This window comes from Pieris napi, chromosome 7 (assembly GCF_905475465.1).
Source record: "Pieris napi chromosome 7, ilPieNapi1.2, whole genome shotgun sequence".
Lineage (NCBI taxonomy): Eukaryota > Metazoa > Arthropoda > Insecta > Lepidoptera > Pieridae > Pieris > Pieris napi.
Genome location: NC_062240.1, coordinates 5,081,272 through 5,096,566, shown reverse-complemented (window position 1 = coordinate 5,096,566; position 15,295 = coordinate 5,081,272). Strand labels below are relative to the sequence as shown.

General features: G+C 33.1%; 1 protein-coding gene across 5 annotated transcripts in view; it reads left to right on the top strand.

Annotated features, from left to right (window-relative positions):
* The first annotated feature begins 2,247 nt into the window (after positions 1–2,247).
* Positions 2,248–15,295, top strand: part of LOC125050831 (FERM, ARHGEF and pleckstrin domain-containing protein 1) — a 71,512-nt gene continuing 58,464 nt past the window's right edge. For 2 of the 5 annotated variants that reach the window (XR_007117210.1, XR_007117209.1), the window contains exons 1-3: positions 2,248–2,540; positions 3,812–3,973; positions 4,533–4,690. Coding sequence is in view for 3 of the 5 variants with exons in the window: in XM_047650871.1 (XP_047506827.1) it covers positions 3,898–3,973; positions 4,533–4,690 (234 nt within the window). In the remaining 2 variants the exon portion in view is untranslated. The remainder of the gene's footprint in view (positions 2,541–3,811; positions 3,974–4,532; positions 4,691–15,295) is intronic. The other 3 variants (XM_047650871.1, XM_047650869.1, XM_047650870.1) reach the window with 2 other exon arrangements.

Genomic DNA, 15,295 nt, shown 5'->3' with positions numbered 1-15,295 from the left:
ATGTACGCGCTTAAGAAGTTATACTTCTTTGGCATTATTAAAAATAGTTTTTGATTGCATACAAATAATTAATTACAATTAAATAATCAAAGACTGAAAAAGGAGTCATTATAGTCAATTAAGTTCAGTTTATATTTGAAAAATTAAATAAATAATTATTTATTATTATTCTCTTATATTAAGTGTAACATAAATTCTATTTAGTTAAAAGTATATATTATTATATATTTAGAACATCTCTACCAAACACTAAGATGTATGCATGTATAGCTTTAGCAGTATTGCACAATATAAAATTAATAAATTTCTTTGAAAAAATAATTAAAACTCCTTATTTGTTTAAAAAGTAAATGACAAATGTCATTATGGTCATTCAAAATTCTTGGCATACGAACTTCACGCATATTCTATTTCTTTTTACTTGTAGATTGTCTTATTCCTATCTCGCTCGCGCACGCTATAATCACACTCCCAATTTTGTGTCACAGGTGCGCGCGCATCGTAAAATTTCACTCTCATAAATTTTTCATAACGCGCCTTCAAAAAGTTCAAAAGTACATAAATTTATTTATTAAAAAAAAACACAAATAAATAACATCGACTCCACTTATTACACGCGAGACTATTTGAAATGAGCGCACAATTTAGAATGTTGCGTTCATTTTTTGAGGACGTTTTTTAGACGTTGATTGTGCATCTTGGGTTTTTGTATATCAATGATATCAGTATTCTAAACAATTTTAAATCGGAGTATAGAAAGTTGCAAGTCAAGTCAAAACAAGAAATATGCAAGACTACAAAGACTATAATAATATAATCTTTCCGTTTTAACAGAATACTACAAAATAATATGTACATGAAAAACTTAGAGGTACGAATTAAGTTTGGTGGCGGTTTTTGTATGGAGATGTTTAAATAAAGCACTTTGCTTGAAGATGAGGTACAACTGACTGGAATGGTTTAAAATATGAGCTTATAAAAAACAAAAAATTGGGGGTTGCGACGCTATCTAACAAAAACAAACTTGGCCTAAGGGCTTATATATCTAAATGACACTCATTAGGTATGTTATTGGACATTTTTGAACCGAGAATGTTAAAATACAATTTATAAGTGTGGTAAAAACTTAAGGGCTCATATTGGCTTCAAGTGTAATGATTGTTTAAATTTTGTTTACGCTTCCTAGTAACTATAATATTTATATGTCACTTAAATAATGTAATAACTCACGACATAAAGACATTTATATATTTCTTATCCTTATCGTAGTGTTTCTTCACAGTCTGTTCTGATATCCCAATGTTTCTTCTCAGAAATCGTTACTTTACTAAAATTACAAAGCTTGTAAGTTATCATACACATAACTAATTTAAATTATAATAGGTCATGTTATTATTTTTATTGTAATAATGACCTAACATGATTCATAACGTAACGTGAAAGTGCATTATTTGACTATTCTTTGATAAATTTAAGTTATTAAATAGGATTTTATCGTACGTACGTATCGTCTTTATTTTTGTCAGCTTCATTTTTGACAAAAAATCCTAAGAAATCTTACGACAAATTGAAACTTACTTGGATCTTCTTCTTATATTTCGATCAAAAGTCTCCAACAACATTTTACTCCAAAACAGTATGAGGATTAGACCAACGAAGCTATGTTATTATATATAGCATGCTACGTCATCGTCGTGTCAACTAATCTTAACAGTTTTGTGTCCCATGGCTGAAATATAAATACATATTTTGAAATTTAGGCTTTTGTATTTTTTAAAGTTAATTTACTCCATAACACTTTTTAAAGTAATATTGTAAAAATATTACATTCGATGCCTTTCCAGGAAGAAATAATTTAAAATACCTATTCAAACGATTCTTGTCCTCGATAAAATCTATCGACTTAAATAAGAAGTTATTCCTTCTTTAAAACCTTATTTACCTTATATCTGCTATCCGACAGGAACCTAGTTTTGCTAAAACATGGTAATAAAAAATTGATATTCCATGAGTTTGTCTGACTCCATACCTGCCAAATCTATAAGTCCAAAGGTTGGTCTGTAAATCCAAGAGTAATGCATTTATATAATTATTGCGATCCTTAGAAATATGGCGAGATATAACTTAATTGATCCGACCGAATTGACCGAATTAACAATTTAAACTTATCTTGCATTAAATAATTTTGTTTTCTATTTTTTCTAACTAGCAGGTAAAAATTTAAGCGTAGATAAACAAATGGCAACATTTTATTGTAAATAAATATGGCGCCAGCCGCCGTCTGGGTGTGCAAGGGTGTGTAACGCAGCATAAAAACATTTATTTTGTTAAGCGTTTCAATACTTAAAAAAAACTTTATAAATAAAAAAGTGGTCGCGTATATGTGAATGTGAACTGTTTATAAAATTATATCCTCTCTAGGATATCTAAATTAATTATTCGTATGCAGTTGTCAAGAAATCGGGATTCAGGATCTGCTATTATATAGGACTTATCGTTATCGGCTGCCTCGGCTCTCGTCTGTCTACGCACGTTAGAATGTAAGATAGATATGTGTATTATATATTTTTGTAATAACAATAATTTAGGCTTGGTGACGTGAGTGATTGAATGCATGATTTATGAATAGAGCTCTGTCTAGGGGTCATGCAGTGTCGTTTGCGTAATTAAATTTGCAAAGGGTGTTTATTAGATTGTAATGCGGCGCTTCGGAGGTAGCATGTTGTCGTCTCTGTCAGGGCGGGCACACCTCCGTTTGACCTATTTTCTGGTTATTGCATCGGAACTACTATTTATGTGTTGGGGTGTGAAGTAGGCCGCTCCTGCATTTCGCCTGCACAAATATAATTTTTATCTGAAGCAACATTATTGTCTTGCTGTAGAAAAAAATCTATGGTGCTGTTTTAGACTACTTGAAATCATATGGTTTGTGGTAATTTTGTGTCAGGTATGCTTTGTAAATCCAACTTTTCAGCCAATTTGAATTAAAGTATACACCACATAGTGTAAAAAAGGGCACTGAACTGTTAATAGTTCTTAATGATAATTAATATCCTATTTTAAAGCTTCTGAAAGAGCATAAAAGTGAGCCATTCAAGTAGTAATATTATTACTTATTTTAAAGTATATCTACCTGTTCTTTGAACTGGGATTTAGACTTACTGAAGACTTAGAATATTATGTTGTTTTTCAGATCTTGTTATACTTCTGCATTTGTATTAACATAAGTATGTTAAAACTATATACCATGTAATGGAATATTATAGCATATAGTTACGCTTATATATTTGTGAGATTTTATAAATGTTATAAATAATTATGGAAATTTAAAAGCAATTTCAACAAAATCAAAAATATAATATAAATTACATTAGGTTATATTTAAGTGTATAGGTAGAAATAATGTTGACATTGTTACATATTACAAGTAGGAATGCTCTATGCATGCACTATTTGTGATTTATGTGAATGCCAATTATAATTGTTAACCCTGACCATTATATAATATTTACTCAACATTTTACTACTTGATCAGCCTTGATTATTACCAAGTTATGAATAAATAATGTTTTTACTTTATAATGTCAAATAACAATATCTTGTATACTAGTTCCCAAAGCGCGAATATATAGGCTTAGACAAAGTTTGGGGAGGCATAAAGTGTTACGTTAGTATGCAAATTATTGATCAGGCTTGTATGAAACCTTTTTCATAAATATTTTTATTCAAAACACAGTAACAAGATTTTGTTCAGGCAAAATGAGAGTGTAACATACAACTTGTACTATGTAACCTATCTTTATTGTTACAGAGAAGTAGTGATAGCGGTAGTGCTAAGTGTAGCATAGAGACAATGGCGGTGAACTTACTTTGTGAGTGCACTTGTAGACAAACAATATGATGGAAACAGAGCTTCCGCCTGGCAGTAGTAACTCAACAGGACACCTCTCTACCATTGGATGGCAAATACCAGGTGAGAATGAGTTTCTTTTAACATTATATTTTTATAAATGTTAACCTTACACTTATGTGTATAATTAATACATATGTTCAAAATGACTAAGAAACTATTTTTATTCATTATAGTAAATCTATTCATATAAAAGCATAAAAGTGCTCCATTAATTTATAATAAATAAGGATCATTTAAGTAGAATCAATATCTCTTAATGATTGATTGTTTTGATAATTTTCACCAACTGTTTCATTAATATATGACCTAACATCTCTATTAGTGGGTAACCAACTTACTACTTACTATTAGTACTCTTTATCTTCAATAGTAAAATGCTACATACAAATGTATATATAAAAACATTTTCTGAGGGTATGGTTAACCAACTTGCTTGTCAATTTAATAGTAAAATCAGAAAAACATATATAAAAATCATTTGCATGCAAATTATACTTGCATTGTATCCAAAACGGCTACATTTGGAAGATAAATCTGATACTGCAAACACCATCTGTAAGCTAGCATCTGTATCAAAGTACTGGGGATACCATAGATGATAGAACTAGTTATAGTATAGGTTTGGTGGCAGGTCGTATGCACCACTCGGCGAGCACGCCAGCGGGTGTGGACGGTGGCGGGTCTCGCACGCCGCCCGCCACGCCCAAGAAGGGCGGCAAGATGCTGGCGGTGCGCGTTCAGATGCTGGACGACTCCATATCCATGTTTCAGATACAGGTGAGCGACTAACTCATATGTTGAATATAAAAGCGACTTACGTAACGATATGATTATTCCCGTCAACTTAGTACGCAGGGATTTATTAATACTTTTTCATTATGTTTTTTTGAGACTTTTGCGTATGTTCATTAATTATTCTAAGGTAAAGGGTTAAAATTATGAATGTAATGTCTTAAAATAGTATCTACGTCTATGTACGGGCAATAATACTAGAGGTGGTACGGGTTTTTTAATAAGTTTATTTGCCTTCTAAAATAATATATTATGTTTAAAAATACCAACAAACCATATTAGAGAATTATACAATATTCTATTTACGACTCTTCAAACACTTTTAGACGTAGTTTGTATTGTATTGTTGTGGAGAGCTCAGCATTTTTCCGTTATACAATAAAAGAATATAACATAAAATGCTGCGACGTTTTTAAAGTATAGTTTTCTTGTATGAAATGTCTACCTTCTTAGTATACAGAAGTACCGGTTATTTCGTTTTGTAAAACACCTTACTTTTATTTTAGTTAAGCTAAGGATACGATTTATTTACGATATAGATAAGGTAAGAGCTGAGTGTCATGTGAATACGTCTAGAAATGGGAAGAGACGCGTGATAGACATCTTCTTTCTATATAAGTAGAAGTATAGGATTTGATGGACCTTAGAATGCGTTTGCCTTAAACAAGTGAGTCTGAATTATATTGATATAATCGATTATCTAGGTCTTATATCAGCGCATTTGACCAAGCAAAACATTAATTATAAAGTTATGTTTTCGGTCTGCAAACATTATCATAAAATTTTCAGCGTTCATAACATTTAGGAGCGCAAAAACATTTCAAAGAAAATTCTTTAAAAGCGCCGACAATTCACGTCGAAAAGATTAATTAGAGGCTTGCAGACAATTTTTCATCAAGCATCTCTGACCTATAGTTTATGTTGATAATTTCCAACAGAATTTATAAATGGTGTTGTGTTACACGAAGCTTTACGTCAGTCACTAATTATTGGTTTTAACTAATCACAGTTTATCGAAGTACTTAGTGGTTTCAACTTTCAAGAAACTTTTCTGAACATCACACGAACTTTTAATATTATATATTTTTATTGAATAGTATTAACTTATAAGAATGTATTACTTTACAAGATACAGCGTAAAATGTATTGCAATTTTATATATATGTACTATAGATTAAACAAAAAAATATTCAGTCGTTTTATAAAAAAATCAATTCGAGTGTCTAACAATTCCGTTTAAGTATTTGCATCTGTGTCGAGGGTTTAACAGTAGACGTACTGTCAGCAAACTGTTTAGTGCCACGTATAACTCTTACACGTTTATGTATCTCTATTCTTGATAATTTTCCTTCATAGAGATGTAGGTTCCAGAACAATTAGAGATTTGCCATGAAATTTCAAAGGTAAGTTCATGTAAGTTCCGAAAAGAAGTGTCGATAGAGCAAAATCATATGTGGCCTAATGTGGCCTGATGTGGCATGATGAAGCCTGATAAAAAATTAATATGTGGCCCTAGTTCCTTTTAGGTTTAGGCCTCAGATTTCTGTATTTATTACATGATTCGTTTTTTTTTAATCTAACGCCCTCCACTTTTTGGATCTAGAGCGTGCCGGTTTCCTCAAGATGTTTTCTTTTACCGTGCGAAAGTGTTAAATGAGCATATGAGTAGGAGAGCTGGCACCAATTTTTGGGCAGGTATTTGAGGCAAGCTGAAAACTTGTCACATACCTCTCCTATTGTATTCCAACACGGAATTGCAGACCTGGCTGGTGAGTAGCGGGGCTAAATCAACCCCTACATTTTTAAAAATATTATTTTTTTTTCCCCAAAAATATATTTGAGGCAATACGCAATTTATATATGTTGCAGTGTAATACTTAATAAATACGAAAAAAAATAAGCCAGACAATTTAATCGGGGCTGTAACATTGCCAGACGCGTGCAAACATTTTTTGAAAAAAATTATAAAAAATGTTTTTGAGGCAGCTTGAAATTTTAATGGAATGTTATGTATAACTATAAAATTAGATTCCCAAAAAGACAGATCATTTCGGTAGGGCTTTCTACCTGCCAGGTGATCAAACAAATAATGGATGAGTACGGGCCTGTACTACTATAGACAAGCTGTAGTGTGAGAGAGCGCGCATATCGACAGCTGTCTTCGTTCTTGCTTGCCGCGTTACTATTGGCTCTAGCGAGGCCACGTGATTTACAATAACCCATGAGGTTTCTAGTTAGAATTTCGGAATAAAAAATATAAAAAATTCTGAATTTGTACTAAATACATTTTGCATAAAAGTGATTGTATTGATTTATGGACGTTGAAGGGACATAATTTTGTGATTTCTTTTTTATCTTAAAAAATTAGTTATTTTACAAATTTTAAAGCGAATTTAAACGTAATGAATTGTTTAAATATTTGATATTTCCGTAAAAATATTTATTTTTTGAACAGAATGTAAAAAAAATATATTTTTCAACAATATTTGTTCCAAAAAATTTTGCACAGAATTCATACTGTTGCCCCTACATTCAAAACTAAAAATTGTTTCCCTGACATTATTCCAAGTCAAAATTTATACGGAAATTTAAAACCTTTTGACGTGATAACGTCTTTAAAATCGTTTTAGTCGGGTGACATGTTCAGAAACTTGTGTCACACCAAAACCTCACGAGCGCGATCGCAGGTATAACGAGAGAGAGACGGACCGATCTCCCGTCTCATCTCGAGCGCTGCCAGTCATTCCGTGAATGTATGAAGAAAAATGTATATCATAGTCGAATAAGTAAACTTGTCATTATACACCCGAAATTTATCATCAAAAGTGTGAATAAAACGATAGATGTAATTTAAAATTTGAAAAAATTGTTATCTTCATTAATTCCTTACTTCCCAAAAACTTATATCACCAATAAGACGTTATCACGTAAACATCTCGATCGTAAACCTACTTTACAAACAACCAATATTTTTTTTTCATCTTAAAATTAATAAGGGTTACGTATAAAAAAAACCAATGATTAAAATATAAAATCGCAAAACTACATTTATAAAAATATAATATTTCTTCAGTGTTACAATTATTTAAGTATAAAAAAATTAGAAATAAATTAAATTCATTTCACGTCAGATATAAATTATCATTCTTCGTCTGTGGATTCTTCATCAGAACTACTTGAATCTTCGGCAACCTCTTCATCATCTGCGAAAAGAAATAGATATTTTTTTTTTTTAATTAATCACAGAAATTTGAATGCAGCCGTTAATAAAAATAAACCATTTATTCTCACCTGTAGTATGATTTTCATCATCGTTATTTTTATTTTCCTCGTGAACAACAGCGTCGAATACTAATTGCGGCATACACTCTCCGTCAAACCAGTGAAAATCTAGCGTATCCTCATTAAGTGTCCATCCGTTTCTATTAGGTGTCAAAGAACTGGGGAATCGTAAATATGCATTTCTCCAAATGCTTGTTATATATTGCGTTCTTAGACCTACAACGCACTAGCGGCTGGCCGCAATGCGGTGTGCCGCTGCGGCGGGCCGCACATCGATTATTACATGAAACCGCACGATAACAACGCACTGACTTGCGGTCAACCGTCAACCGCTCCGGTTGATCTGGAGCTGCGGCGAACCGCATCGGTTGAATGATGCGGCGCGCCGCGTCCCCTCCACGCACTCGGCGCGGTTAGCCGTCCTACCTACGTCATCACATATAATTATTTAACAAGTGTAAACAAAATATTGTAAACTATTTTAAAAAGAGTAAAAAATAAAATATGTTTATTATGGAACATAAGATACATGTATCACTTATTCCACGTCATTAAATTTGAATTTGTAATATTTCAAGAAGCACTGACGAGTGACGATTGCGGCAGACCGCAATAGGACCGCAATAGGGACGGTTAGCCGGAATACGGCATGCCGCTACGGCGGACCGTATATACCGCGGCCTGCCGCAGCGGCACACCGCATTGCGGCCAGCCGCTAGTGCGTTGTAGGCCTTAAAAGATGTTGTTTTAATTCAGATTTGCATGGAGGTAAAGTAGAGGGATCACAATTTTTTATTTTTTTTCTGAAAGGTTCATTTTCAGTGTCGGCTTTGTAAGTCACGTGGCCAATAGTAACGCGGCAAGCAAGAACGAAGACAGCTGTCAAAATGCGCTCTCTCTCACACTACAGCTTGTCTATAGTAGTACAGGCCCGTACTCATCCATTATTTGTTTGATCACCTGGCAGGTAGAAAGCCCTACCGAAATGATCTGTCTTTTTGGGAATCTAATTTTATAGTTATAAATAACATTCCATTAAAATTTCAAGCTGCCTCAAAAACATTTTTTATAATTTTTTTCAAAAAATGTTTGCACGCGTCTGGCAATGTTACAGCCCCGATTAAATTGTCTGGCTTATTTTTTTTCGTATTTATTAAGTATTTCACTGCAACATATATAAATTGCGTATTGCCTCAAATATATTTTTGGGGAAAAAAAATTAATATTTTTAAAAATGTAGGGGTTGATTTAGCCCCGCTACTCACCAGCCAGGTCTGCAATTCCGTGTTGGAATATAATAGGAGAGGTATGTGACAAGTTTTCAGCTTGCCTCAAATACCTGCCCAAAAATTGGTGCCAGCTCTCGGACCAACAGAAAGTCCACCTGCCAAGGTCCGAACATATGCCCTCAGAAATGAGAGTCGCACCCTGGAACCATTGGGGTTGTCCCAGCTGCTCTGTATTTTTCAGTTAATTACGTTTTAATTACTATTTATCAACGCTACTACTATACTAAATAAGATATCTAATCAAAATTAGAGAGATACTTAGTATATCGCAACTTTTATGACTCTGCAATGCAAATAATATATTTAAAGAAACACGAGCGTGGCCGTAATTCTGTGGCATAGTTAAATAGCATTCGTTTGTATGTGGTGAAATTTGCTGATAGTACATAGATAATTCAACAATAAATATCTCACCAACATCGTTCACAGTAGTGTACTGTCCATACTAATCGGGTAACTAATGGTCCGCAGACAAGACTCATCTAAAGAGTCGTTTTGTGAGAGTTACGCAAGGAATTCACCATACCAAGTGCCTTTTTGAGACTGATTATTATTTCGCCTTAATTTTAATCTACGTTTGCGTACGTATTTTGCGTACGTTTACCCAAGAGTGAATATACTTTCTAATTAGAAAAAAATGTATACAGTCAAAACCGGTTATAACGACATTGAAGGGACCGTATAGTTGCCGACGTTATATCCGATAGTCGTTATAAGCAATGTCATATATTATATATACACAAGTATAGTTCATATGTATGTACAATACATACAAGTTATATTATCATAGTTATCTATCTAGAATAGGTAGGTATGGGTTATAATATGGTATGTTAATATTATAATATGTAAACGAGTCAAAAAAGAAACAAAAATATTTATTACGAAATAATTAGGTACAAAAGTAATCAGTCATTTTGGTCTGTTTTTTTTTAGCCCAGTCTCAAATATTTTTTGCATTTTACGTTTCATACTCCTCAAGGTATGGATATCACCAGTATCAAACTGTTCGTTAAAGGCAACAAATTTTTGCAAAATCGTTACAGCGTTAAGAGCCTCGGAAATCGTTGTTGGCTGAAACTGTTCGTTGGGAGAAAGTGCGTAGGTAAAAATATGCCTAAATATTCATTCAACGCCTCTAAATAAGATTTAAAATCGTTTGTATTGTTTTGTTTTGCTGAGACAAGAAGCGGTTGGTCGTTATAGCCGATGAATATCGATAAAATTTCGTCGTTGTAAGCGATATGTCGCTGTATCCGATGTTGTTATAAGCGGTTTGTTTACTGAATAGTTTACTAGGGATTCGGACGGGACCGTACAATCTGGTTGTAATAACCGATAGGTCGTTGTAAACGATGTCGTTATAAACGGTTTTGACTGTAATTAGTTTTGCTTTCTAGATTTGGTAGTTTTGTTAATAACTATGTCCCGACTATGCATAAATTCATATAACTATTTGCTTTATTTAGCCTAATTAATGTATAGTTAAAAAAATATTTACATTCTTGTTTTATTTGCTTTGAATTAAGTATTTTTAGGCGAGACTCAATTATTTTTCGTAACGCTTCAAGTTTACTTATGCGTATACGTAAAAAAGTAGAACTAGAATAATGATGCGCAAAATTTCGGGTAAACGCAAACCGCTTAGGCGCAAAATGTCTTGGGTAGGGAACATGTAAAAGGGAACGAGGGTCAAGTCAGTGGAACACTGTTTATAATGGTAATAAACATGAAGGGATTTTTAACTGTAGACCGTAATTTGAAACTGTTAAAGCGAGTACACAACGATTCGTTGCATATTGTATGTTTATAACCTTTAGAATGTAAGTACAAAATGTAATTGTTTTTTTTTTTCGTCAATTAAAGTGATTTTTTTATTTTTTTTTATCTTTAAAACGATACCACTGTATGGGTTGGGTGGATTTGTTAAAGTAGTCTTCTCTAAAGGAAAATGTGTCAAGACCGTTCCACAACTGAGCGTTTTTCAAGGCAGTTTTTGCCGCGCACCACCACTATGTGCAACCAGCTGCCCACTGAAGTATTTCCGAACCAATTCGACTTAGGGTCCTTCAAGAAAAGAGCGTACCAATTCTTAAAAGGCCGGCAACGCACTCGCGAGCCCTCTGGCATTGAGAGTGTCCATGGGCGGCGGTATCACTTAACATCAGGTGAGCCTCCTGCCCGTTTGCCACCCGTTCTATAAAAAAAAAGGTACTTTACTAAAGGTATTTTTATACTGGTCAGGAAATTATCATTCCGCCTTTTTATTTACCCATATTTAGGCACATGACTAAGAGTTACCACGGATATGATAACAAAATGCTGCAATTACCGTAGATAAATTATATTTTTGTTTGTCTTTTATCTTACGCAAACAAAGAATTTTAGGCACAAACTCTATATCTGAATTAACTTTTCATGTAGCAAAAAATAATTCCATAAAATTATCTTTTATATCGCGGTAAGTATAGTAAAACTATGTGCAAAATGTATATATTTTTTTAACAGGAATGCCTACTACGGTCGTTATGGTTAACACATAAATTTTAATCAACGTTAATATTTACGTTCACACTGGATATTTTTTCGTTCCACAACTTAGCGTTTCTTAAAGCAATTTCCGAACCAATTCAACTTAGGATCTTTCAAGACCCGAGCGTACCATTTCTTAAAAGGCCGAACGCACTTATGAGCATTCTGGCAATGTGAGTGCCCATGGGCGGCGGTCACTTAACATCAGGTGCGCCTCGATCCCGTTTGTCCCGTTACATAAAATAAACGCTGGATATTCTTTTATATATGGAGTTGTTGTAAGCTTTGGTAGACGCATATTGTTCGTATAATTTTCCACTGCGTACAAACACTTTTATTGGGCTGGAATGAGTTTTTGTTTGTATGAACGTATTGACTTTGCTTAATGCTATGTCGTTATTTAAACAACATTACCATAAATGCAAACGCCCAGAGTACACAGGAAACTTTGTCGAATTATCACAAATGTGTCACTCTAACATACATTTATATTTTAGTGTCGTGTTGTATGAAAGCCATTAAAGAAATGCGTTCAAAAACACTATGCTATAGAAAGTTAAAAAGTTACGTATCGTGTCTTCTCCGCAATGCAGTGTATATATACGGTTAATAACAGTACTATAAACTTAAGATACCGAAGAACATAAAAGTATTTTTTGTATTTTGTTAATAAATACTTGATACCTAACAAACTCCCATGGCGCGAACCTTATTACGTTATTGAACTCGACATCCGAACTTATCACGATTTCATTATGATTTAGCGTTCTTTACATTAGTGTAAGGGCAGTATTCTGTAACATCAATCAAATCAAACCTAATATCAACCTGTCAGAATGTCTCTCTTGGTTTTCTTCACTACTATGAAGTATTTTGACAATAATCGGCACTAATATTTTTTCTGTTAAATTAGTCGAATCGGCCAGTTAAGGGATGTTTAATTTTATGAATCTCTAATGGACTGAAGTATGACAATAAACAATTTTATCAAAGAAAAGTAAAAAGTAAAAAAAAACATTTAATCATATAGTTAACATAATTTACACTTATGACTCGTCAGTACATATTAATGCTTCTAATTTTACATTTACTGTCAGTTCTCAAATCAAGGGCGTAGAACGGGAGAGAAGAACTGGCAATAAACTTTCCGCCACTCTTTATAATCGCCATTTTTTTTTGTTTTACAAAATGTTTCTAAGGAGCTGCAACCTAGTCATAATGATGTTTTGTCAATTGAAACTCAAGAAAACCCCTTACAACCATTAAATACACGTTACATATTATAAGGTTAAAGATGAGGCTACATGAATAATGGCCTACACCTGCCAGTTTGGTAACGGTTCTCAATACGAAAACGACTCAAATTTGCATGAGTCGATCATTATCGCTATAATAGTAGTGCCAGTGACATTGTTGCAAATGTATTGTGTGGATTCGTAACTCGTAAGGTAATGGTTTTGGACGTAACACGTTTCTATTTACGTACATGTGATCGTCGATTTTTATTATGGATTTATTTCCTAACTGTATATAGTTATGAAATATGTTATATATTTTCAATAACAGTGAATTTGCATGCTACTGACTCTGATAATGAATAATAATGTTAGTAAATGATTCCTTAAGAATTCCTGTCATTTATTAATATTTTTTTTATATTCGTCATGAAGTCATACTTAACATATTACCCATATGTTTTATATTGTACCTATACAAATTAAAATGCGTAAAATTAGGCACTGAACTACAACTATAAGATTGAATAAAGCTTTGAGTTAAACACACTAAACTACAGACGGATTGTGAATTGTTAATTCTCAGTTATATATTAGTTCTAGTCCGTAGACCGAAACGAAACAGTGCAGTAGACCGAAATTTAACGAGATAGTTGATATTGGAATAGATTTTTTTTATAGAACAGAATATTTAATTATATAGTTTTGTCTATTGATGCGCTTATTTGTTTTATTTTTCGTATATAGTATTGTTTATCTATGTAATCTGTTTTGGCTTTCTGTACTGTCTAACTGTTTGTTTTGTAATATTATGTATGTTAGCTGTAAGATTACTTATAATTAAATAAATAAAATAAATAAACAGGGGGCAAACTGGCAGGAGGCTCATCGGATATTAAGTGATACCTCCACCAATTGACACTTATACTGCCAGAGCGCTCGCAAGTGAATAAACTTCAGACACGACAAGTAACAAACTTGGCTTCCGACCTATACCTTCGTCTAGCGCCAACAAAACATTTATTCTAAGCATATTGTACAATAGATATAAACAAAACAAAACAAATAATTATGGCACAGCCGAAAATAGAGGTGTATTTTTGGCAGTCGCAATTGAATTGATGAAATCTATTGCACATCGGGAATCGGTTTCAATCAATAAATCGTATCCGCAAAAACTTGGCTTGGCCTGGGTCATAGTGGTTATACGGTATGTTACGGATTGCGGATATGTCAATTGCCGTCTCGTGATAATGTGTCCGGTTGAGAATAAACATAGTCCGATACTAAAAGACTGGTAACCCCTATTGGGGAACGTTACTGCGCCAGATTTATTGTTTTTTAATAAGGTGATGAGTGCCTTCTAAAATGCTTTCGTTGTAAAGCAGAATCTAAGCGCTGTACATTCATTTGCAGTTTAAAACGATGACATTGAATGTCTGTGACCGTTTTGTATCTATATTTAATTTAGTTTTCATTGAAATTACAAGTCTTTTACCTATATTATGAAACAAATTTCAAAAAAATAATAATTTGTATTTGAAGTTGTTAGTATTTTTATAGTTATTTAATACCAACATCTTTAAGTACGATCTAAAAAATTGGCGTCACAACCTTTTAGGTCTGGGCCTCAAATTTCTGTACCGGTTTTGTGATCATTTATTTCAAATAGGCAAGCCGGGGTTAGACATCAGGGATGAGTGTCACATGCCGATACCACTAGGCCAACACTGCTATTTACGCACGATCTACTTTGTTACTTTGCTAATAAGAAAATAACATTCGAAATTTAAATACAAATCTTTTTATACGTTTCCTCACATAGAAAATTATCCGCGAATTTTCTAGAACAACTGCATCTGTATAGCATTAGTATTGTTAATGGAACAATGCATCTACAATGTCCGCTGAAAATTTGTCTAGTGATAAATTATTGCCGCGGCTTATGCTAATGACAATACTGGCATTACACAATGTTTTACATCAACATTAATATTTCTTGTCGTCCGGTAACTGCACGTAAATCTAGCTAAAACAGATTATACTAGCCTAGATCTTCGAAGACATTATTTATGACATTATTTTCCCTAATCACGCAGAAGTTGCGTGATTAGGCAAAATATATAACATACTTAAGTACTTTTCAGTCTGGCTTGTAAATAAGTGATTAAACAATCACTATTTCGTATAGGCTTAAAATCGGTAATACATAAAATATAAAATCGAGTAGCTTTGGTAAACTAAAATTGTCT